At 36.4% G+C, this 26,111-nt stretch overlaps 1 protein-coding gene across 3 annotated transcripts in view; it reads right to left on the bottom strand.

Moving 5' to 3' along the window:
* Ctdspl2 (CTD small phosphatase like 2) overlaps positions 1-26,111 on the bottom strand; it is a 78,764-nt gene that overhangs the window by 48,257 nt on the left and 4,396 nt on the right. For 2 of the 3 annotated variants that reach the window (XM_058584762.1, XM_046461803.2), the window contains exon 2: positions 6,346-6,555. In XM_058584762.1, the coding sequence (XP_058440745.1) occupies positions 6,346-6,531 (186 nt within the window). In that variant the 5' untranslated portion in view covers positions 6,532-6,555. Of the gene's footprint in view, positions 1-6,345; positions 6,556-22,183; positions 22,275-26,111 lie in introns of all 3 variants that reach the window. The other variant, XM_058584761.1, reaches the window with a different exon arrangement.

Below are 26,111 nucleotides of genomic sequence, written 5' to 3'. Positions count from 1 at the left end.
TTTTTTCAAACAGGGTTGTTTTTGCACTCTTTGACCAAAACCACAAATTAAAAAAAAAAAAGATTTCAAAGTACACATTGAAAGAGCACACTGTTTACCAAAAAAAAAAAAAAAAAAAAAAATCTAACATCAATAGAATTTAGAGAAAAATGTCAAATTTAACTCATTTATAAATGAGTAAGAAATTCAGTTATCATCAAGAATGAGAATACTTTTTACATCAGAATAAAATTTAAAATAATCTAGAGAATAAAATGTGAGCCAAGGATCTTTTTATTCAGCAAAACTGATCTGTAATCATAAAGGCAATGTTATTAACATGTACAAACAGATCTTGAACTGGGGTGGTGACAAAACTAAGAACAACTTGGGAATTGGGTAAAGTTCAGGTGTTTGAACTTTTGGGCAACACAGTGAGACCTTATGTCAAATTGTCTTCAACTTTTTTATAAGCAACATAATCCTGACCCCCCCAAACTAAAAAATATTACAAATCAAGATAATCACAGATCAAATTCCTCTTGAACACACATAAAAATCCGACAGTATATGTGTGGGGGGAGAATCTCACTGAATCAATACTAACAAACAAGCTATGGTTTCTGTTAAAAAAACTTGATGCGCTACTCAAAATTACTCAGCGATGGAGCGCTCGCCTAGCACATTCAAGACCCTGGGTTTGATCCTCAGCACCACATAAAAATAAAATAAATAAAGGAAAGGTATTGTGCCCAACTACAACTAAAAAATATTAAAAAAAAAAGAATGAAGGAGGAAAATCTTAAGGCTATGACAAAACATGATAAAAACTCCTTGAAGCTGGGCACGGAGGCACATGCCTATAGTCCCAGTGACTCAGGAGGCTGAGGCAGGAGAATCACAAGTTCAAAGGTAGCCTCAGCAACTTAGCAAATCCTAAGCAACTTAGTGAGACCCTGTCTCAAAATAAGAAAAATGAAAATGGCTGGGGATGTAGCTCTGTGGTTAAGCTTCCCAGGCTTCAGTCCCATTACCAAAAAAAAAAAAAAAGTAAACTGGGCATGGTGATGCATGCCTGTATTGCCAACTACTTACGAGGGAGATTAAGACAGGACAATCACAAGTTTAAAACCAGTCTTGGCAACTTAAGACTCGATCCAAAATTTAAAAATGAAAAGTGCTGGGGATGTACTTCAGTGGTAAATTGATAGACAGGTAGTGTAGCAAAGTGGAGACTGAATCCACTGGGTACCAGAAAAAGAAAACCCACATTAGTATAGGTATAAAGATGGATATAGTTCAGAATGCATTTCAGAAAGAGATCTACACATACGGCTTTTAACTTTCACAAAAGTTATCAATCTAATGTGGAAAGGCAATTCTCAACAAATGTTGCTTAATTATAAACCTACTTTTCCTTCCCCATTTATTAATTAACTTACTTATCTATGTATTTATTACAGTCCCAAGGGTTACTTCATTTTAGAGGATACTGCCCAAGCCCTAGAATGAGACATTTCTTCAAGAAGCCTGAAACCTTAGTTCTTTTTATTGAAGTATAGTAGAAACCTAAAACAGGGTGCTAGTTTCGTACAGTTCAGGGCTATTTTGTGTATGGGGAAGAAGAAGAATGAATTTTAAAATAAAATTGTTTCTTCTATTAAACTAGTCACCTGAGCTTTTTTTTCTTCATTCCATAATTAGTAAATTAATCCAGTTATTAAAAAATCCCTCTGTTGGGGCTGGGGATGTGGCTAAAGCGGTAATGCGCTCGCCTGGCATGCGCAGGGCACTGGGTTCAATCCTCAGTTCCACATAAAATAAAGATGTTGTGTCCACTGAAAACTGAAAAATAAATATTAAAAAAAAATTCTCTCTCAAAAAAAAATCCCTGTTGCTGGGCTCAGTGGTAAATGCCTGTAATCCCAGCAGCTCGGGAGGCTAAGGCAGAAGGATACCAAGTTCAAAGCCAGCCTCAGCAACTTAGTGAGGCACTTATCAACTCAGCAAGACCCTTTCTCTAAATTAAAAAAAAAAAAAAAAAAATTAAAAGGGGATTGGGGATATAGCTCAGTGGTTAAGTGCCCCTGGGTTCAATTCCTGGTAAAGAGGGAAAATACATTTGTTTAAAAAAAGAGAGCGAGAGAGAGAATTGCTTACAAGAACAAGTAGTGGGGCTGGGGTTGTGGCTCAGTGGTAAAGCGTTTGCCTTGCATGTGTGAGGCATTGGGTTCAATCCTCAGCAACACATAAAAATAAACAAAATAAAGTTTGTGTCCATCTATAACTAAAATAAATAAATATATAGATATAGATATATCAATAAGTTGAATTTATCTTTGGTACTAAGAAGGAAAACCAAATAAAACTATGATGTTTAGCAATATATAGGTTAAGGAGTAAGAATAAAAGTTTTCACCTAATCTTTGCTCCAGAAAGAAAAATACACTTCTGGCTTTTTGTTTGTTTGGCACAAGGGACTGAAACCAAGGCACTTAACCGCTAAGCCACATCCCCAGCCCTTTTTATTTTTTGTTTAGGGATGGGGCTGGCTTTGAACATGTGGTCCTCCTGCCATAGCCTCCAGAGATGCTGGGATTACAGGCTTGCACCACCATGCCTTGTCCTACACTTCTGATCTTTAAGATACGTAGTATGTGATACCCCTTATATCCATAAATGAACAACACCTCTTGTTTAGATTACCTGAATACTCTCATAGCTAATTTATGGCCAAGTTAGAACTAGAATACAGATATAAACTAATTGACAATATAAAAAGAGGAAAAGACCAAGAACACCAATAGCTATGTGACCCTAGAAATCATAATAAAGAACAACAGATAAAGTGGGCTAATAACATAGGTAACCAAGTTTCTAAAAGATTCACCAGAGGCATAAAAGCAAAGTAAAATATCTCAGAAAGGAACACAGCTCAAAAGAGAAAGCAAAGAAGTTTGTCTATATTTCAAGTCTACTCACATAGTTGTGAAAATCCAAAAGGAAAGAAAAAGAATGGTGCATGGTTATAATTCCAGTAACTCAGGAGGCTGAGGTAGGAGTAGTGCAAGTTTGAGACCAACCTCAGCAACTTAGCAAGGTCCTAAGTAATTTAACAAGACCCTGTCTCAAAATAAAAAAATAAAAGGGGGTTGGGGGTGTGGCTCAGTGGTTAAGTGCCTCTGGATTTAATTCCCAGTATTGAAAAACAAATGAACAAAAAAATAAAAGAAGAAGAAAAAGGAATGGTACCAAGAAAATAAAAGTAGCAGCATAGGAAATTGTCTCACTTTGGGTTTGAAAGGGACACTTGTAGAAATAAGAGCAGTAGTCCATCATCTAGAGAGAAAGATTAAGGGAGTAGTAAATGGTGATATAGGTACAAAATACTACATGAAAAACTTCCTATAAAAAATTAGGTTCAGGGCTGGGGATGTGGCTCAAGCAGTAGCGCGCTCGCCTGGCAAGCGTGCGGCCCGGGTTCGATCCTCAGCACCACATACAAAGATTTTGTGTCCGCCGAAAACAAAAAGAAAAATAAATAAATATTTTTTAAAAAATTAGGTTCAATTTTGAGCTGATAACAATATAAATAAATGACAAAGTGGGCAGCACAAGAAGACCCAACTTTTATTTACCTACACACAAAGAATAATCTTCACACTAGAAATTTACTATCCTTACATAAATTAGATTTTGTACTATAAATACAATAGTTACTTTCAGACAGAATGGTGGAAAAAAGGTACAGGTTAGAGTCAAATATATATGTATTTAAAATACTAATATCAGGGGATTGAATCCAGGGATGCTTTATCACTGAGCTACACCCCCTACATCCCAATTCTTTTTATTTTTCACTTTGAAAAAAGATCTCACTAAGATGCTGAGACTGGCCTTAAACTCAAGATCTTCCTGCCTCAGCCTCCCAAATCATGGGATTGTAGGTATATACCACCACCCCTGGCTTTAATTTCTTTAATCTGGAACAAGGTATCTCCAAGTTGCCTAGGCTGGCCTTTAACTTGGGATCCTCCTGCCTTAGCCTACAGAGTTGCTGGGATTATAGGCACACCCCACCATGCCCAGCTCCTCCATGATATTTTAAAGCAATGGATATACTATATGTTTGTTTATATATGATAGGCTCTGCTGCCCCCCGTCCATCTAAGAAATACAAGCTATAGAAAATGGAAGGATCCTTCTGCCTTTGACATCTCTTATCTCCTTATCTTGGCAACTAAAATGGAGGTCCTGGGTTTTTGTTTTTAATTTTTTGTAGTTGCAGATGGACAGAATGCCTTTATTTTATTTGTTTATTTTTATGTGGTGCTGGGGATCGAACCCAGTGCCTCACACATGCCACGCAAGTGCTCTGCTGCTGAGCTACAGCCCCAGCTCGAGGTTCTGGGTTTTTTAAAACTATACTTTCATTTCTCCTCCATTATGCATCCTCTTCTAACACACTGTTAAACAAACCCTGGGTCACTGAATGATCTCCCCAATGTCTTCCCTGGCAGCAACTGGAGGTAGAACTAGTTAATGCGAAGTAGGGAGGTTCCTAACTAGAGCCTGGTGGCACTTGACCCTTCTCCCTAACAAATGTGAATTGCCTGCCAAGGCTAGGTACACAGCAGGTGCTCAATTAAATTGCAATTGTATAAATATCCTCCTAAGCCATAAGATTATAAGATTATAAGTTTAGGGGTGGAGGGCAGGTGTTGGTGGTGGTAGTGGTAGAAAAACTGGGAGACTCCCTGAGCTGGGAGAGTCATGTATGCTTGGCAAAGATGTTATTTGAAACTAATGAAAGAAAGTCTCAGAAAGACAAAACTTTTACAATAAAACAAAAATAAAAATCTTATACAAACACAGACTATAAATCTTGACCAATGGTTTAGTTATTATGCTCTATTAATTCTATTACAATAAAATCTACCACTATGAATAAGTCAAAGCAGTATTTATTTTCTATTGCTCAAAATAAGCAGCTTACGTTATAATAAAACTTTTTTTGAGTGGGTGTGGGGGGGGGGCAGAGATTAAACCCAGGGATGTTTAAACACTGAACCATCTTCCCAGCCTTTCTAATTTTTCATTTTGAGACAGGGTCTTGCTAAGGCTTAGGGCATTGATAAACAGCTGTCCTCAAATTTGTAATCCTCCTGCCTCAGCCTCCAGAGTCACTGGGATTACAGATGCGTGCCATCCACACCCAGTTCATAATAAAACATACATCATACAAATTTAATTGTACCAAGAAAGAACACAAAAATAGCATGTAATCTATATATAATGAATGATAACACTGTACCTTTATTATATATTAAAAGTTTGTCAAACTGCTTTTCAACCTTGTTGTAAAATCTAACCTGAAAATAATAGTGATTTATTTGATTGATATTGGCGATTGAACTGAGGGATGCTCTACCACTAAACCCTCTTTTTTGTTTTTTATTTTGAGATAGTGTCTCATTAAACTTCTGAGGCTGGCCTTGGATTTGCAATCCTCCTGCCTCAGCCTCCTGAGTGAATGGAATTACTGGTGTGCGCCACTGCACCCCAACTAACCTAAAATAATGCTAAAACAAAGTAGTTACCATTACTCCCATATTACTATCCTCCTGAAACCCAGAAGGAAAAATGACTCTCCTTAGGTCACTCAAATTGGCCCACAATATGAATCTAGAGCATGACTTCGGGTTGGTTTCCATTCTTTTTAAAAAAATAATTTCATCTTCAATGAAGTAATACATTTCCATTGTGCAAATGTTAGAATTCAGGTAGATAAATCATTTTCCTAATTAGTGAATAATATTAACAAAAAACTTACTATTCTCTGAAATGAAAGACAATGGAAGTAAAGGAAATAATTTAAGCCAGGCACAGTGAAATAGGCCTGTAATCCCAGCTACTGGGGAGGCTAAGGCAGGAGGATTATAAATTCAAGGCTGTGCTGGCCAATTTAGCCAGACTCTGCCTCAACATAAAAAAATGAGGGCTGGAGATGTAACTCAGTAGTAGAGCACCCCCAGATTCAATCTCCAACTGAGAGGTGCAGAAGAGAAAGATAAAAAATAAAGGAAGAAGAAGGGAAGAGAGAAAGACTCAAGAATAAGGAAATTTTTTCTTTTGTTTCCCATAATGCCAAAGGCAAAGTGGGTGACTAGATCAAGGGACTAAATAATGTTCATCTTCAACTTCCATTAAATATTTTGTATGTGATAATCTAGGTAAAATAATACTAAAATGCAGATATTCCCTTAAAACAGACTCAATCAGTATCAATATCTCATTTATATATGCTTAGAGGAAACAACCTAAACATCACCTCTTTTTAATGTAAGTATAAGGCAAAACCATTACCTTGGGTGTGCTTCCTTTAATGAATTTTTTAATAGAAGACAATAGGCCGGTTTCATTCTTCGGTGGTTTTTCTCCTCCTGATGTCAGCCCATCATCCACCTCTGAATATTTCCTTTTTGCTCTGGCAGTGCGTTGTGTTTGGATTTGATTTGACTGCTGAGAAGCTTTTCGTGTTCTCAGCCTCATCTTTTATGGGTGCCACATGTAAAACTATAAGAAAAATAATAACAAAGGTTATTAAAATTAAAACCTAGTATATGCAAATGTGCCCAACTTACATAATAAAAATCTCTTGATTTAAAATAAATTAATAAAAGAAAAAAAAAGTCCAGTTCTCTAAGCAGATTTAATCATTATGCTACCTCTGCTCATGCCAAGATTGCCATTTGTTTAATCGTTCATTTATTCTACAAATATTTATTGAGCACTTAACCACATTTGAAGCACTGGGCTAGGTAAACACCGATAAGGTAATGAGCTAGGTAGAGAAAAGTTTGCCTTTCCAAACTTACAATGCAGTGGGAAAAACATTATTCAATGAATGAGTTAATTCCATGAACACAATTCCAATAATCAATAATTATACAAGTATAAATAGGAGCAAATGGATCATTTTGAGATTCTAATCTTAACACATATAACAATACTTTAAAAACTATGTTCATGAGCTAGGGATGTGGCTCAGTTGCAGAGTACTTGCCTAGCACTGATTGAGGCCCTGGGTTTAATCCCCAACACAACAACAAAAATGCCTAATACCAGCAACCTGGGAATCTGAGGCAGGAGGATGCCAAGTTCAAGGCCAGCATGAACAATGTGGTTAAGAACCTGTTTCAAAGTAAAAAAAAATAAAAAAATAAAAAGGGTTGAGGATGTAACAGCTCAATGGTTGAGCATACCTGGATTCAATCCCCCAGTACCACCGCTACCCACTAAAAAAAGGGCAACCCCCTATCAAATCTCTTCTCACCTTGGAGGAGTTCTGTCTCTCTTATTCTCATTTGAATAAATGCTACACTCTTTTATGTTTACTTGCTCTCATCTATTGATTTCATTCTTCAAACTCACAAGATAAGAACCTGGAAAGAAGGCATTGGCAGGCAATTGGGTCTGCTGCCAAACTACAGCAGCAGAGGCTATCAAGCTATAAATGGCCATACAAATAGAATTCAAAATGAAATCCCCATCTACTGGGGAACCTTAGCTAGGCTCCGTAGGACCCTGACTGCTGTACTCTTTCATCTCCCCTTTTCAGTTTGAAGAAGCCACAGCAATCATCACCCCTTTTCCTTAAGGAAATTAGGGATCCTCCTTCAGAGGCGGGGAAAGAATAGGATAGGATAGACATTCAGATAGTAAAAGAAATAGGCCCCATAATAGCTTCTCGAAATGTAAAGGCCACTCCATAAGATTAATTTGTAGAAACATCCCAAATATTCCAGCAAACTCCTTTGTCCCAGGGCAATGGGAAAAGGAAGGCTAAACAGACCTGAGTGAAAACTACAGACTCAAGCTAAACAAACAGAATAGTTCAGGCTGAACCAATAGCATTGACACTTTTCCAATACTTGATTAGCATAGACATTGATCCATGTCCCTACCAAGACTAGTTAAGTGAATTAGTGGCAATCCCTATAAGGTCAGGTCTCCTCTCACCCTGCAGGAGTTCTGTCTCTTCTTCTTACTTGAATAAATTCTACCCTTTTACAAAGAAAGGAAAGAAGAGGAGGAGAAGGAAGAGGACACATAAGGCTCTCTATTTGGTCACTTTCATTTTACAGATAAGAAAACCAATGGCTGGCAAAACTCGCAAGACACTTAGAAAAACAGTTAAGGACACACCCTTGAACTACAATCTGTGAAACAGAACATGAAGACTAAAACTAAGTATTAAGAAATGTGCCAGACCTGGGCAAGATGGTGCATGCCTGTAATCCCTGTGGCTTGGGAGGCTGAGACAGGATGATCACGAGTTCAAACTCAGTAAGACTTTTCTCTAAATAAAATACAAAATAGGGCTGGGGATGTGGCTCAGTGTTTGAGTGACCCTGAGTTCAATCCCAAGTACCCTCCCCCCAAAAAAGGAAAGAAATGTAATCTTGAACTTCGAAGTCTATAGAACTGTGAGAAATAAATTTCATCAGCCACCCACCCACTCAGTCGTTGGTATTTTTCTTATGACAGCCAGAAAGGACTGAGATACCCCCCCCCCAAACTCAAGACTTAACAAAGTCTCAAAACATCTTTCCAAATGATGTTTTTCCATAACCAAATGACACTCAACTTTAAATTGCCATATCTTTATTTTATTTGCCCCTTTTCCTAAAGGGTCAATGTTAATTTATAAAAGGATTGTCAAAGGTATCTGTTATTTACTTAACCTGTCTATAGTATACAAATTTGATCTAAATTCCTTTAATTAATTCAGTACAGAAGTTTATGTAGGAAATGCAGGGCTGAAGTTGTGGCTCAGTGGTAGAGAACTTGCCTAGCACAAGTGAGGCACTGGGTTCAATCCTCAGTACCACAGTACCACAAAAACAAAATAAAGATATATAGGAAATGCATAGGAAAAAATTAAATTTTTTAATCAACTTCTATAATCTAAAGATTCTTTTCCAGGGCCGGGGTTGTAGTTCAGTGGTAGGGCACTTGCCTACCATGTGTGAGGCACTGGGTTAGATTCTCAGCATCACATATAAATAAACAAAATAAAGGTCCATTGACAATTAAAAAAAGAATAATAAAATTAAACAAATAAATAAATATTCTTTTCCAAAATGCCTAAGGGTAAACCTATTTCAACAAACCCAGACTCATTAGGTGGAAATTACAAAAAATTATCAAACAATAAATATATTGATGTACAGTGGTCTTAAAAGACATGACATAGGGGCTGGGGTTGTGGCTCCGCGGTAGAGCGCCTAGCAAGTTCAAGGCCCTGGGTTTGATCCCCAGCACCACATAAAAATAAACAACAACAACAACAACAAAAAAAAAACTATTATGTCCAATTAAAAAATAAATGTTAAAAAAAAAGATATGACATAAAGGAGTCCAGTCTTAAGGGGTTCACTTCATTAAAATTGCAAACAAAAGAATGAGATGATAATTTCTGCCTGAGAGAAACAAAAAGTCCAGCAAATAAGTATAGAATATACTTTTATATCTATAAAATGCAAGATCAAGTTTAAGAAAAAGGTCCTTTTAAAAAAACACTGAACAGGTGGGGCTGGGGTTGTGGCTCAGTGGTAGAGTGCTTGCCTATCACAGGTGAGGAACTGGGTTCGATCCTCAGCACCACATAAAAATAAATAAATAAATAAAAATAAAGGAATTATGTCCACCTACAACTGAAAAAATATTTTTAAAAAATCGAACAGGTATTCACCAGAATGAAAGACAAGAACCCTTAAAAAGGAAGCTGAAGTGTGGAATGTAGGTTGTAAATAGTGTTAAATAGGTTAAGTAGGTTTAACAGCAGTCAAACCATTAGGAATTTTCAAAACTAACCACTTTTTTTTTTTTAACACAAGACTGAGAATTTCTCCCAGAGCCCTACCACATGCCAGGCAACAGCTCTGAATGAGCTACACAACCATCCCCATTTTTAAATTTTGAGAGTTGCTCTTGAAACTGCCCAGGCTAGTTTCATTTGTGTGTGTGTGTGTGTGTAGGAGTGGGGGATACAGGGGCACTGTATCACTGGGCTACATCACCAGCCCCCTTTTTAAAAACAGGGTCTCAAAAAGAACAGGTCTTTTTGTGAAGCTGGTAGCAAACTTGCTATCCTCCTGTTCAGTATCCCAAGTAGCTGGAATTACAGATACATGCTCCTATATCCAGCTAAGAAAATACTTTTCAATGGCACATGGAATCCTTACCATAATAGGCAACATGCTGAGTCTTGAAATTTATCAAGACTAGGCTCTTATTTAAAAAAAAAAAAAAATTCTCAAAGGCTGGGGTTCAATCCCCAGCACAGCAAAAACAAACCAAACAAAAAACTGTTCTCTGACCACAATCATAAATCAAATTATAAATCAACAGCAAACCTGAAAGTATCAAATACTTGGAAATTTTAAAATATATAGCCAAACATGATGTTGTGCACCTGTAATCTCAGCTGTTTAGGAGGCAGGAGAATCACAAATTCAAGGCCAACCTAAGCTACTTGGCAAGACCCTGTCTCAAAATAAAAAGGCCTTATAGCACATATCTGTAATCCCAGCAACTCAGGAGGCTGAGGCAATAGAATTGCAAATTTGAAGCTAGTCTAATCAACTTAGACCTTATCTCAAAATTAAAAAAATTTTTTTTTTTTAAAAAGAGCTCAAAATACAGCTCAGAGGCAAAATACTCATGGATTCAATCCTAACTACCACGTGCACATATGCTCACACACAAATGTCAATCAATATCATATGATATTAAGTGAATAAAGGAAAATATCCACATGATCATCTATAGTGAAGCAGAAAAAGTGTTGTTTGTTCAAACCTTTCATGATAAAAACAATTTCAACAAATGAAAAAAACGGAACTTCCTCAACCTGATAAAAATCTATGATAATCACACATGGTCAAAAACTCAATGCACTACTTGCAAGATCAAAAAAACAACAAAGACATCCACTTTTATCACCTCTACTCAACATTTTTTTTGGGGGGGGGATCCCAGGGATTGAACTCAGGGGCACTCAACCACTGAGCCACATCCCTAGCCCTATTTGCATTTTATTTAGAGACAGGATCTCACTGAGTTGCTTAGCACCTTGCCATTGCTGAGGCTGGGTTTGAACTCATGATCCTTCTGCCTCAGCCTTCAGAACCACTGGGATCACAGGCATGCGACACCTCACCCAGCTCTACTTAATATTTTACTGGAGGTTTAACCAGGCAATTATATGCACGTACGTGCACAGTCGTGCATGTGTGCACACACAAATTTATGTTAGAACAAAAAGTAAAACTCTCTCTTTATAGATGACGTGATCTTGTACAAAGAATAACAATTAAGGAAAAAAAGAATGAACTACTAATAAAAATGAAAAATTTTATGACCATCAAAAGACACCATTAGGAAAATCAAAAGGCAAACTGGCAGAATATTCACAAAATACATATTTCACAAAGAACTTCTATCTAGAACACACAGACATCCAAAAACACAATACACAGGACAAAAAAGTCAACTGAAGGGGGGCAAAAACTTTGAGAAGATACTCCATTAAAAACTAGATGACTGAGCTGGGCATGGTGGCACATGCCTGTAATCCCAGCTACTCAGGAACCTGAAGCAGAAGGATCACTTGTTCAAGGACAGCCTGGGCAACTAAATGAGGCCTTAAGAAACATAATGAGACCACAACTCAAAAAATAAAAGAGACTGGGAATGCAACTCAGTGGTAAAGCATCTTTGGGTTCAATCCAGAGCATCACCAAAGAAGAAAAAAAATGTATATGTTAAAACCACAAAAGGCATACAAATTCACATCTACTAAAATAGCATACATTAAAAAGACTGACAAAAGTAGTAAAGACCATGAACAATGAGATCGCTCATATTCTTTTGATAGGAATATAAGTTTTTTGGCAAAGTTCAGTTATTCCTAATATATACATCTAACTCTTTGATTCAGTAATCTCACTTTCAAGGTTTTTGAGAGTTCTTGTTTGTTTTAACATACTGGGAATTGAATCCAGGGTCTCCAATACGGTAGGTAAGTGCTCTACCACTAAATTACATCCCAAACCTTTTTTAAAAATTTTATTTTGAGACAGAATCTCTCAATTTTGCCCAGGCTGGCCTCCAATTTGTGATCCTCCTACCTGAACCTTCCAGGTAGATGAAAGAATGTAATTGTGCACTATTGTGCCTGCCTTACTTCTAAAGTTTTTATCCAAGAAAAATATAAACATGTCCACAATATACTTTTTTTTAAAGTACATCTTTTTAAAATATATTTTATTTATTTATTTAGTTGTTTGTTTATTTATTATGTGATGCTGAGAATCGAACCCAGTACCTCACACATGCTAGAGGCAAGTGCTGAGCTACAGCCCCAGCCCAAGAATATGAAAATTTCTTATTTCAAATGGACTTATTGAAGCCATTCCTTTGATTATAAAATTAACTGTTTAAAAACTTTAATAGCACATTAAAACAAAAAAGATTACATAATTCTTCAACCCAGAGATGAATGAACTGTGGGTATATTAGTCTGTTTTAATATGTATATGTACTATACTCAATAATTAGACTTATACTACATATATTATCTGCTTTCCCCCATCTATACATGGTAAAAATTGGAAGGTTTTGTTTTGTGTTGTTCTGATTAGCTATGCTGCCCAGGCTGGTTTCAAACTTTTAGGCTCAAAAGATTCTCCTGTCTCAGATGTCAGAGTAGCTGGTAATACGCAAACATATAAGACTGGGAATATAATTTTAATAGCCATATAATATTCCAATGTAAGATAAATGTTCCTTTTGGTGAGGATACCGGGAATTGAACCCAGGGATGCTTAACCCAGGCATGCTTACCTACTGAGCCAGATGCCCTGTCTTCTTTTATACTTTATTTAGAGATATCTCCCTAAGTTGCTTAGGGCCTCACTAAGTTGCTGAGGCTAGCTTTGAACTTGCAATCCTCCTGCCTCAGCCACCAGTGATGCTGGGATTACAAGCGTACGCCACTGGGCTCAGCTCCATAATTTGAACACTGAGTTGTAAGGAAATTAAATTGTTCTAACTACTCACTACTATCACCTCAAATGAAGTAATTATATAAATTTCTGATTCGCAAGATAGTCTCCTAATTTCCTAAACCAGGAGAAATAGCACATGCTTAAGTAATCTCAGCTCTTTAGGAGACTAAAGCAGGATTGTAAAAAGTCTAGGAGTTCAAGGTCAGTTTGGGCAATATAAACAGACTTCTGAGAAGGGAGAAGAGGGAAAAGGAGGGGAGGGGAGAGGATGGGGGAAAGAAAGATAAGGAAGGGGAAAGAAAAAAATGAGAAAAGGAAGGAGAGATGGAGGGAGAGAAAAGAAAGAAAAGAAAAAAGTTTCTAGGGGATTAATATACAGAAGATATAAAGATTCAAAAAACACCAAAAACAAAACAAAACAAAACAAAAAACAATACATGGGTAAAAGAACTAAAAAGAAACTCCTCACAAGAAGAAACACAAACGGCCATTAATTATATGAAAAAAAAAAAAAGTTCAACATCTCTAGCAATCAGGGAAATGCAGAATAAAACTACACTAAGATTTCATCTCATTCTAGTCAGAATGGCAATGATCAAGAATACAAACAAATGCTGATGAGGATGTTGGGGAAAAGATACACTTGAACTTTGTTGGTGGGACTGCAGACTAAGTACAACCACTCTGGAAAGCAGTACAAAGATTCCTCAAAAAATCAGAGATGGAACCAGCATATGACCCACCTATCACGTTCCTTGGTATTTTCCCAAAAGATCTAAAATCGGCATACTACAGCAACAGTCACCTCAGTGTTTATAACAACACAATTGATGATAGCTAAATTATGGAATCAACCTAGGTACTCTCAATAGATGAATAGATTAAGAAAATGTGGCATATATACACAATGAAGTTCTATTCAGACATAAAGAAGAAAGAAATCTTGGCATTTGCCAGCAAATGGATGGAAATGGAGAATATCATTCTAAATGAAATAAGTCAAACTCAGAAACTCAAAGATTTTTCTCTCATATGCAGAAGCTAGAGTGAAATAAAGGAAAGGTGAAGAGAAGGATATTATATTAATGTAGTAGGAGATCAAGAAGCAGAGTAGAGAGATGATAAAGGGAAGACAATGCAGAATAAATTCTTAAAAATCATGTTATTTGCATATATAAATATACTACAGGGAATTTTACCTTTATATATGTAAAAATAACCAATCAAATATAAAATAAATAGATAAGCCAAAGGAAGTCTAAAAGAGGAAGGAGACTGGGGGAGGGAAGGGAACATGGGAGGGAATGAATTGAAATCAAATTCCATGCATGTACAAGTTTGTCGGGATGAACCCATAGTATGTATAATAATAAAGCTCTAATTTATAAGAAAAGAAAAATACAGTTTCTTAGAAGTAAATTTATTATGTCAAAGATCGTTAATATTTGGTAGTAACTCTGAAAAGTCACTTCAACCAGTTGTATACAAGGAGTTCCCATGTGACTGAATTTTACAAGTAAGATTTTATTTTTATTTTTTAAATGTTTGCTAACTGGGGGCTGAGGCTGTGGCTCAGTGGTAGTGCACTTACCTGGCATGTGTGAGGCACTGGGTTCAATTCTCAACTCCACATATAAATAATAAAATAAAGATCATCAACAACTAAAAATATATTTTTAAAAAAGTTTGCTAACTGAAGGTAAAAAATATTTTAAATTATAAATTTTGATAATCAATGAAACTATACATTGCAATTATAATTTATAAGCTAACTTCTAGTTTCCATGTTGATTAAATATCTATGCAGGGACTAGGGCTGTGGTTCAGTGGTAGAGCACTTGCCTAGCATGTGTGAGGCACTGGGTTTGATTCTCAGCACCACATATAAATAAATGAAATAAAATAAAGGTCCATCAACAACTAAAGACTTTTTTTTAAATGTCATGAAGTTTAAAAAAAAGAAAAGATCTATGCGTGCCCTTTCCCATCTTTTCTTTTTTTAAAATATATTTATTTTTTAGTTGTACACAATACCCTTTATTTTGTTTATTTATTTTTATGTGGTGCTGAGGATCAAACCCAGGGCCTCACACGTGCTGGGCAAGCATTCTACGGCTGAGCCATAACCCCAGCCCCTTTCCCATCTTTTCTAAAATAATGGGCTACGGGTATAGCTCAGGGGTAGGCGCTTGCCTGGATTTGATCCTCAGCAACACATAAAAATCAATCAATCAATAAATAAGAGTATTCTGTCCTTCTATGCACCCAAATTTTTTTTTGAAAAACCTCTAAAATACCAAGGATAGAAACTTTATCCTCCCCGACCAAAGCAGAAATACCCCAACATTTCTCAGAAGATACCCTAAAATATGCTTGAATGTATAAGGAGACATGCAACTTGCTACTTCATAACATAAACATTAAAAATGGGAAAAACGGGCTGGGGTTGTGGCTCAGAGGCAGAGCACTCACCTAGTATGTGTGAGGCACTGGGTTTGATCCTCAGCACCACATAAAAATAAAATAAAGATATTGTGTCCACCTGTAACTAAAAAAAATAAATACTAAAAAAATGAGGAAAAACAAATCCTAGCCAAAAATATTCATCTATCTAGATTGATTGGCACTAGAGATCTAACTTAGGAGCAAGACACTGAGCTACATCTCCAACCCATTTTTAAAATTTTTCTGTTTGAGACAGGGTCTCACCAAGTTGTTGAGGTTGAACTGTGCATGGTGGCAACACCTGTAATCCCAGTGACTTGGGAGGCTGAGGCAGGAGTCAAGGCCAACCTCAACAACTCAAATAAAACACAAAAACCACGCTGGAGATGAAGCTCAATAGTCGAGAGCCCTGAATTCAATCCTGATACCAAAAAAAAAAAAAAAAAAAAAAAAAAAAAATCAGGGAGAATTTAGCTCAGTCAGTGGTAGAGCACATGCCCAATATGCATGAGGCCCAGGGTTTAGTCCTGGGAAAAAGGCAGGGAGTGAGGGGTAATAAGTCAATGAAACTTAAAATTGAATTTCAATAAAAATCAGAAAATTGTTAAACCTTTGCTAGAAGTGAGAAAATAATAATAAAGTCCCAAATTACCAATATTGAGGCTAGGAAAGAAAGATGGTGCATGTCTATAATCCCACCTACTGGGGAGCCTAAGGCAAGAGGTTGAAAAGTTGGGAAGCCAACCTGGGTTACATAGTGAGACCCTGTGTCAAAATAAAAAACAAAAAGGGCTTGGGACTGTAGCACTGTGCTAGAACACTTGCCTACCATGCATAAGGCAATAGACTTGATCTTTAGTACACCAAAAAACAATACTGGGAATTAAAAATTGAATATCACTACAGACTTTCAATATCATATAGACTTTGAAAGGGAAATTGTGGACTATTTCAAACAAATTCATGCCCATATATTTACCAATTTAGATGAAATTGTCAAATTTCTCAAAAAATATGAATCACCAAAGCTCACACAATAGATAACTTAATTAGCCTTATTTCTTTTGAAAATTGAACCTGTACTAAAAACCTCCAACACAGAAAACTCCAGGCCCAGATGGCTTCAGTGGAGAATCCTACCAACATCTAAAACTAAATAATACCCCAGGGTTGGTGTCACATGCCTAAAACCTCAGCAACCCCAGGGTCTGAGGCAGGAGTTTGGGGCCAGCCTGAGCAACTTTGCAAGATCCTGTCTCAAAAACTTAAAAGGCTGGCTAAGCGCAAAGGCACACACCTATAATCCTTAAGACTCAAGTTTGAAGCCAGCATCGGTAATTTAGTGAAGCTTTAAGCAATTTAGTGAAACCCTGTCTCAAAAAATAAAAAGGCTGGGGATGTGGCTCAGTACTAAAGCACCCCTGGGTTCAATTCCTGGTACTAAACAAACACAATATCAAATCTATACACTCTTCCAGAAAAAGAAGAAACATTTCCCAACTTACTTTATATATAAGGCTAGATGACCCTGATACCAAAATGAAACAGACAATAGATATCAGTTTATTCATTAGAAGTTAGAGATTACCTATACAATATCTATTATAACCTAACTTAATTATGTACACTTAAAATATAAAGAGAAAAGTTTTAACATGCATATAATCCTATTTATGTTAGAATTTAACAAATCTCATTCTTTAACTAGGTAAGTTCTTTCCTATTATCAGTAAAAAATAGAATAAGCAAGTAAAGATTGGGAAATGAGCATGTTTAGGGAAATAAATCTACTACTAAATGAAAATGATACAATTTAAGTAGAATACATCACAAAATAAACAGCAATGGGAGCAATATTTCAAAATTAAGAAATCAAGACACTGGGAAAAAAATATAGAATGTAGAACATTCTCATTTTTTCAAATTTAAACCAGTTCTCATTTTAGGATTATAAAAAGTTGATTGCCCAATAATCTAGAACTGGGCATAAAGTTGGCTTTAAATTATCTGCAACTCAGCCAGGTAGTCCCAGCGGCTCAGGAGGCCGAGACAGTAGGATTTCAAGTTGAAAGCCAGCCTCAGTAAAATTGAGGTGCTAAGCAACTCAGTGAGACCCCTGTCTCTAAACAAAATACAAAATAGGGCTGGGGATATGGCTCAGTGGTCAAGTGCCCCTGCAATCCCCGGTACACCCCCTCTAAAAGAAAACTTATCTGCAACTCAGGCAAAAGGATTAAAGGTAAGGGATGTGGGAGTGGACAAAGAATCTCTTCCAAATGTTCATTTTAACTACAACATTGATTGTGTTAGTTCTTTTAACACCACCTGAAATTTCAGACACACATCCAAGTGCCTCCTCAATATTCTGACTTGGCACCTAAAATTGAATTACTTTTCCCATTCCACACTATACCAAAATCTATTCTTCATACTATTTTACCTATTACATTCTTCATCACAGCTCAGGCTTTGAAACCAAGCCAGACACTTAGAAGTCATCCTAAACATTCTAGTTACCACTCCTTTCTCTTATTACCTACAGCCAATCATCAAATCCTGAAGATTTTAGCTCCAAAATATTTTTTGTCTTGTGGAAATCCACCTTCCACACTAAAAAAATTTACCTAGTTCTCTCGTCAGATTTCCCATCAGCTGCCTTCCAAATAAAAACTACTCTCTGGGTTTGTATATAACCTTACCAGATCTATTCTCTAGCCTTTTTTTTTTTTTTCCTTCCCTTTCATTGCTATTAGCTGCCTCATCCCCAGCCCCCACCCTGTTCCAGGTATTAAACCCAGGGGTGCTTTACACTGAGCCACATCCTCAGCCTTTTTATTTTTTATTTTGAGACAGGGTCTCACTAAGTTGCTTAGGATCTAAGTTGCTGAGGCTGGTCTCAAACTTATGATCCTGCCCCTCAGCCTCCTGAGTCTCTGGGGTTACAGGCATGGGACACCGTGCTCAGCAGTTGCCTCATTCTTTAGGCTGCAGTAATAATAATAGTTCCCTATCCACTTTGTGCTCAACACATGCTTCTACCTTCATTCTTTCAACCAGTTCTTATCATTATTTAAAATTCAGTCCAAGTATCATTACTCCATAATGAACTCCACATCCACAAATTCATTGTGTAAACCCTGTAATTATCTCTACTTCTTAATAAATCACACTGAAATAATCTGTTTCTATTGAAATAACCTTTCTATATATATAACTGTACTAGACTGAAACAGTCTTGAAGGCACAGAGCTTATCTATAACTCCAATCGCCTGATATACATAACTTAATCTTGGTTGAAATAAAGCATAATTTTTTTTTTCATTTCTCTCAAAAAGACTACATAATGGCTGGGCCTGATAGCATACACTTGCAATTCCAGTTACTCAGAAAGCTGAGGTAGGAGGATAACAAGTTTGAGGCCAACTTTGGCAACTTAACAAGCCCGTAAGCTTGTTAAACTAGGGTTTTTGGAACCAGGCACTGAACCCAGGAGCAGATAACCACTGAGCCACATCCCCAGCCCTTTTTATTTTTTATTTAGAGACAGAGTCTCCCTAAGTTGCTTAGGACCTATATTGCTAAAGTTGATTTTGAACTCGTGATCCTCCTGCCTCAGCCTCATGAGCCACTGGAATTACAAAGCAAGCGCCACAGCAACAAGCCCCTATGTCAAAATAGAAAATAAAAAGAACTGGAGATGTAGCTCAGTGTAGAGTACCCTGGGTTCAATCCCCAGTACCACCACCCCACAAAAAAAAAAAAAGAAAAGAAAAAAAAAGAAACGGGGGAGGATGGGAGGAAAACTATATCACTGAAACAAACAGTCCTCACTACACTAATCAATTCTTGCTCACAAAAAGGGTGTATAAATAAAACTAAAAATGTTCTTCCTCATAAGATTTCCTTCCTCTTAACAAAATTTCTGATACTAAGCAATCTCTGAGGCAGACAATTATGGTTTCAATTTGTCTATGTTAATAAGTTATAATAATGATAAAAACTCAGTTGCTACTGAGATCTTGAGCGCACAAATTTCTTCCTAAAAAACATGAAAGGAAAACAGTATACTGCATATAAAAGATTCTTAACAAATTATCTAAAACTAACTACTGCGCTGACTTTCAAACAAGCATATTTGCTGAATAAAGGAGAATAACAATATACTAATATATCACACATTGAAAGGGAAATAAGAAGTTATTGGACATTTGTAGTAGTACACACTTATAATTCTAGCTACTCAGGAGGCTGACACAAGGAGGATCACAACTCTGAGGCAAGCTGGGGCAACTTAATGAGAACCTGTTTCAAAATTTTTTAAAAACTTAAAAAGTGCTGAGGATGTAACTCAGTGATACAGTGCTTGCCCAGCATACACTATTTAACAACAACAACAAAAAGGTGTTGGACATCAGATCTGTGCATTTCACTACATATAGGTTTTACCTAAAAAAAAAAAAAAAAAAAAAAAAATTAATCCTGTAGCACTTTAGTAAAGATAAACACATATGGAGTTGGGGGGAGCTGGTGCTGTGATTCAATGATAGAGGATCTGCCTAGCACGGATAAGGACCAGGGTTCCATCACTAGCACCAAGAGAAAATAAATAAACGTTAAAAAGTCTTCAGAATAGGTGTGGTGGCACACACCAGTAATCCCAGCTACTTGAGAGACTGAAATAGGAGGATCAGAGCTGGATCACAGCCTGGGCAGCTGTGCAAGACCCTCAAAATAAAAAGTGGCGGTGTGTTTGTATAGCATATGTGAGGCCATGGGCTCAATCCCCACAGCCACACACACACACACACACACACACACACACACACAGTCTTCAGAATAGTTCCGCACTAATAAAATACAGATGTTATTGGACTAGATGACCCTCTACTATCTCTAAAATTAAAACACAGACATTATTGGACTAGGTGACAGCTCTGGTCTTTACTAGCTCCTAAATTCTAAGGAGCCATTAATTTTTACTTTACCTTAAAAATGGTATAACTCCTAGCCAGGAATGGTAGCACATGCCTGTATTCCCAGCAGCTCAGGAGGATTGAGAGTTCAAACCCACACTCAGCAACTCAGAGAGGCCCTAAGCAACTCAGCAAGACCCGGTCTCTAAATTAAAAAAAAAAAAAAAAAGGCTGGGGATGTGGCTCTGTGGTCATCTGTCTCAGTTCAACCCCTGGTACCAAAATATATATATATATATATATGATTCCTAAATTCATATTAACACTTATATCAAAGAAAGAAAAAGCTAAAAGTCATCACCAAATGATATTTTTAAAAGTGGTAGCATCCATTTCCACTGAAGTCTGTATTTCCAGGCTGATGAAATCAATGGCTCAGGTATCAACAGCTATTCATTTTTATTGTTCACTACTTCCCTAAGTCATTAAATGAATTCAGAGAAAGAGATATCTGTCTCCCAATAAAAATCAAATAAATTAGGGGAAAATGAGTAAGTACAGTAGCATCTATAGAGTAACAACTCCCAAGAAAGGAACCATCTTTTTCTTTCCTTCACAATACAATGTGTGATAAATATAGGTGGACTTCTTTTTTTTTTTTTTGTTTTCCCTAGACACATGTTAGGCAAGTGCTGCCATACCACTGAGCTATATCTCCAACCCTTTTTAAAATTTCATTTTGAGACAAGGTCTCACTAAATTGCCCAGGCTGACCTTGAAATTCTGATCCTCCTGCCTCAGCCACCTGAATAGGCAGGTGAAACATTTTTTACTTATATATTTCTGTTTATCTTATTAGTTAATAATATAGGCTTCTTCAGAAACTACAAAATAAATCAAAAACATCTGGCAAAATGTAGAAACTATATCAAGAATAAAAGAGCTGCTAAGTTAGGCTGAAAAAATTATGGGAGGGTTCCCCCTCCAAGTTTCTTTCAATGAACAACAACACAAAAAAGTGATTTTTTTAAAACCATGATTGATTTATTTTCTCTATAAAAACAATATGTGGGCTATTAGACTACTGATGACTAAAAAACTATGTAAATACATATTGATTTTTAAAAAGATGACATTATTCAGTTGATCACTAAAAATACATAGTAAGGTAGTCATTCAGATAGGTTTTTCTTTTCTTATTTTTTGCAATGCTAGGGATCAAAACCAGGACCGTTTGCATGCTTCACCACTGTTGTTCTACCACTGAGCAAAAGACCCAGCCCCCTGTTTTTAAGTACTACTTTTAGCACCCCAATTTAAAATCATATGTCCTTATCAAAAATACCATTAGGGAAAAGTCAGTATTTATTATGGACACAATGAGATATTTGTACTTCTGTAACCTAAGTTTTAATAGAGCAATAATTTGGAGATTGTTTTAACTATATCCACTGAACATAATTTTGTAAAAATTAACATAACATTTTACAAAAAAAAAAAAAGCCATGTGTAAGAAAATTCATTCCAATAATATTTTAAAATAAAATGTTAGGCTTGGCACAGTGCTATGCACCTGTAATTCCAGTTACTTGCCCAGGCCAGAGGATTTCAAGTACATGCTTAGCCTGGGTAACATAAGGAGACTCTGTCTCAAAATAAAAAATAAAGGCTAAGGGTGCAGATCAGTGGTAGAGTGTCTCTGGGTTCAATCCCCAATACTGCAAAAAATAAATAAAACCAAATAAAATATTAGCCAGGTACAGTCCCACCTGTGATCCCAGTTACTCAAGAGGCTCAGGCAGGAGGATCGCTTGAGCTCAGGAGTTCAAGGCCAGCCTGGGCAACAGAGGGAGACCCCATCTCAAAAAAGAAAAAAAGAAAAACATTATTTTAGCAAGAATATAGATCATAATTCATAAGAACTAAGTACTACACTTCACTCTTTTTCTCAACAAGCTGACAGGCAACTTGATTGACACAAGTTATTATTTCTAACCATATTATTTCTTTTCTACAGAATGTGCACGATTTTTTCTTAAGTGGACTCACCTATATACAAATTTTAATATACTAACTGGATGTATCAACAAATAATTCTTTAGATTAAAAAATCTAACTTAATTTTAGCAGAATTTTCCTTCGTTTTTTTTTTATACCTTTTCAATAAAAACTTCCATATGTGATACTGGGCACAACGTGGCACAACTGTAATCCCAGATACTCAGGAAGCTGAGGCAGGAGAATTACAAGTTCTAGGCCAGCCTGGGCAACACAGTGTAAGACCCTGTCTCAAAATAAATAAAAAGGGCTGGGGATATAGCTCAGTGTTAAAGTGCCCCTGGGCTCAATCGCTAGGCCAATACTGGCTAGAGAAAAAGAGGAGTACTGGGACGAAATTGAGGAAGACAATGTTTATAAAAAGTAAATTTTTACTTGAATTACTATCTAAAAATTAGTATAATCATAATTCTATAATAGAAGTTCTCTTGTTTACTATTACTAAAGGAAAATTAAGGGGCTGTGGATGTAGCTCAGTGGTAGAGCACTTGTCCAGCACATGTGAAGCTCTGTGTTCAATCCCCAGTATGACACCTCCCCCCAAAAAGAAAATGTATGAGAAAATTAAAAAGCATATCCCTAGCCAGGCACTGTGGCGCACACCTATAATCTCAATGGCTTAGGAGGCTGAGGTAGGAGGATCCCGAGTTCAAAGCCAGCCTTAGCAAAAGTGAGGCACTGAGCAACTCAGTGAGAGCCTGTCTCTAAGTAAAATACAAAATAGCGCTGGGGATGTGATTCAGTCAGTGGTTGAGTGCTCCTGAGTTCAATCCCAGGTACACCCCCCCCCCCAAAAAAAGCATATCCCTGCTGGTGTTGGGGTACATGACTGTTTAAAATGTGATTATAGGGCTGGGGTTGTGGCTCAGTGGTAGAACACTTGCCTAGCATGTGTGAAGCACTGGGTTCAATTCTCAGACCCACATATAAACAAATAAATAAATAAAGGTCCATAAATAACTAATAATTTTCTTAAATGTGATTGTAAGTATTTTAAAAATAATTTCTATTAAATTATTTATTTATTCTAATTTGTTATACATGATGTCAGAATGTAATTCATTTTATATTACACATATAGAGCACAAATTTTCAAGTCACTGATCGTACACAAAGTATTTTCACACCATTCATGTCTTCATACATGTACTTAGGGTAATGATGTCTAACTCATTCCACCATCATTCCTAACCCCTTGCCCCCCTTTCCCCTGCCTTTCCTTTGCCCTATCTAAAGTTCCTCCTTGCCTCCTATGCCCCTGCCCACACACTCCCCCCATAGCCATTATGAGTCAGCATCCTCATATCAAAGAAAATATTTAGCCTCTGGTTTTTTGGGATGGATTCAAACTAAAAAGCTTCTTCTCAGCAAAAGAAACAATCAGTGAGGTGAACAGAGAACCTACAGAATGGGAGCAAATCTTTACCACAAGCACATCAGATAGAGCACTAATCTCTAGGATATATAAAGAACTCAAAAACCTTAACGCCAAAAAAATAAATAATAATAACCCAATCAATAAATGGGCCAAGGAACTGAACAGACACTTCTCAGAAGAGGATATACAATCAATCAACAAACATGAAAAAATGTTCAACATCTCTAGCAATTAGAGAAATGCAAATCAGAACTATTCTAAAATTTCATCTCACTCCAATCAGAATGTCAGCTATCAAGAATACAAACAACAATAAGTGTTGGCTAGGATGTGGGGGGAAAAGGCATACTCATACATTGCTGGTGGAACTGCAAAATAGTACAGCCAATATGGAAAGCAGTATGGAGGTTCCTTGGAAAACTGGGAATGGAACCACCATTTTACCTAGTTATCCCACTCCTCAGTTTATATCCAAAGGACTTAAAAACAGCATATTACAGGGACACAGCCATATCAATGTTTACAGCAGCACAATTCACAATAGCTAAATTATGGAACTAACCTAGATGCCCTTCAGTAGATGAATGGATAGGGAAACTTTGGTATATATACACAATGGAACATTACTCAGCATTAAAAGAGAAAAAAATCATGGCATTTGCAGGTAAATGGATGAAGTTGGAGAATGTAATGCTAAGTGAAGCAAGCCAATTCTAAAAAACCAAAGGCCGAATGTTTTCTTTAAAAATAATTTTTATCTGCACATCAGGAAATTGAAGGATTTTGGTAACACATGCCCATAAACCCAGAAGCATGAGAACCAAGAGGATCACAAGTTCCAGACCAGCCAACTTGGTGAGGCCCTGTCTCAAAATATACCCAGTTCAATCCCTAGTACCAAAAAAAAAAAAAAAAAAAAAAACATTAAAAAAAAAAATAAAAAGAAAATTTTGAAATGAAGGGATTACATAAGTATTTTAATTTAACAAAATACACCAAAGCAGATATTTATAAGGTTAATAAGAGATAGTTAACCTAATTCAATAGAATAATCATACATATTTGGGGATAACCAGGAAAAAATTATTACTACAGCAAATAATCACATTTACCTCATATATATGTATATATGTATGTGTTGCAAATAAAATATATTTTATTTATATGTGGTGCTGAGCCTTGAACCCTGGGCCTCACACATGCTAGGCAAGTACTCTACCACTGAGCCATAATCCCAGCCCCTAATATTTACCTCTTAAAAAAACATTTTTGTGTGTCCCGAATATTTAACCAGTAGTATATTCTCTCTCTTTTTTAAAAAAAAATTTTTTTAGTTGTATACAGACACAATATCTTTGTTTTATTTATTTATTTTTGTATGTGGTGCTGAGGAATGAACCCAGTGCATCATGAATGTGAGGCAAGTACTCAACCACTGAGCTACAACCCCAGTATATGTCTTTTAAGCATACTTTAAATTCCTACCAAAAGATTACATTCATTAGTCAACATGAGAAACTTATAAAATATCAGGTTATGCTGCTAACAGGGTCTTTTTTTTAAATAATGTTATTGTATTTTTTATATCTTTATTTACTTTTTTCATGTGATGCTGAGGATTGAACCCAGTGCCTCACACATACTAGGCAAGCACTTTACCACTTACAACCACAGCCCCACTAACAGGGTCTTAAGATTTATTTTAAACAACTTCATTGCTTTTTTTGTTTCCTAATTTCTCCATTAAGTTTTCATCCTAGAAGAAAGTTTCCTGAACTATACAAACTGCTATTAATAAACTTTAATCCCAATTATTTCTGAAGTATTCAAATGCCTTTTTACTAGTATATTGTTTTATATTTCTTTAACCAACAGCAATAAACACATTTCCTTGTGTTTGGACAACTAACATGAAAGCCTGACTGCTAGAACTCTAGACATAATTCCTTTTATTCAATATATAAAAACATAATTCCTTTACATATGAAGCCCCTAGCAGAGTCAAATGGTCCATTGTGAACTGATGTTAAAATTCTATGTTTGTGGGCTGGGGTTATGGATCAGTGGTAGAGCGCTTGCCTAGCATGTGTGAGGCACTGGGTTCAAACCTCAGCATCACATAAAAATAAATAAACAAAATAAAGGCGTTGTGTCCATGTGCAACAAAAAAAAATTTTAAAAAAAATTCTATGTTTGTGACAGGGTGGTGGTGCATGCCTATAATTCCAGCAGCTCAGGAGGCTGAGGTAGGAAGATCCCAA

Source organism: Marmota monax, unplaced genomic scaffold (assembly GCF_021218885.2).
Source record: "Marmota monax isolate L192 unplaced genomic scaffold, Marmota_monax_Labrador192_F-V1.1 WCK01_AAM20220418_F8-fsc00001, whole genome shotgun sequence".
Taxonomy (NCBI): Eukaryota; Metazoa; Chordata; class Mammalia; order Rodentia; family Sciuridae; genus Marmota; species Marmota monax.
This window is presented reverse-complemented; position numbering and strand designations above follow the sequence as displayed.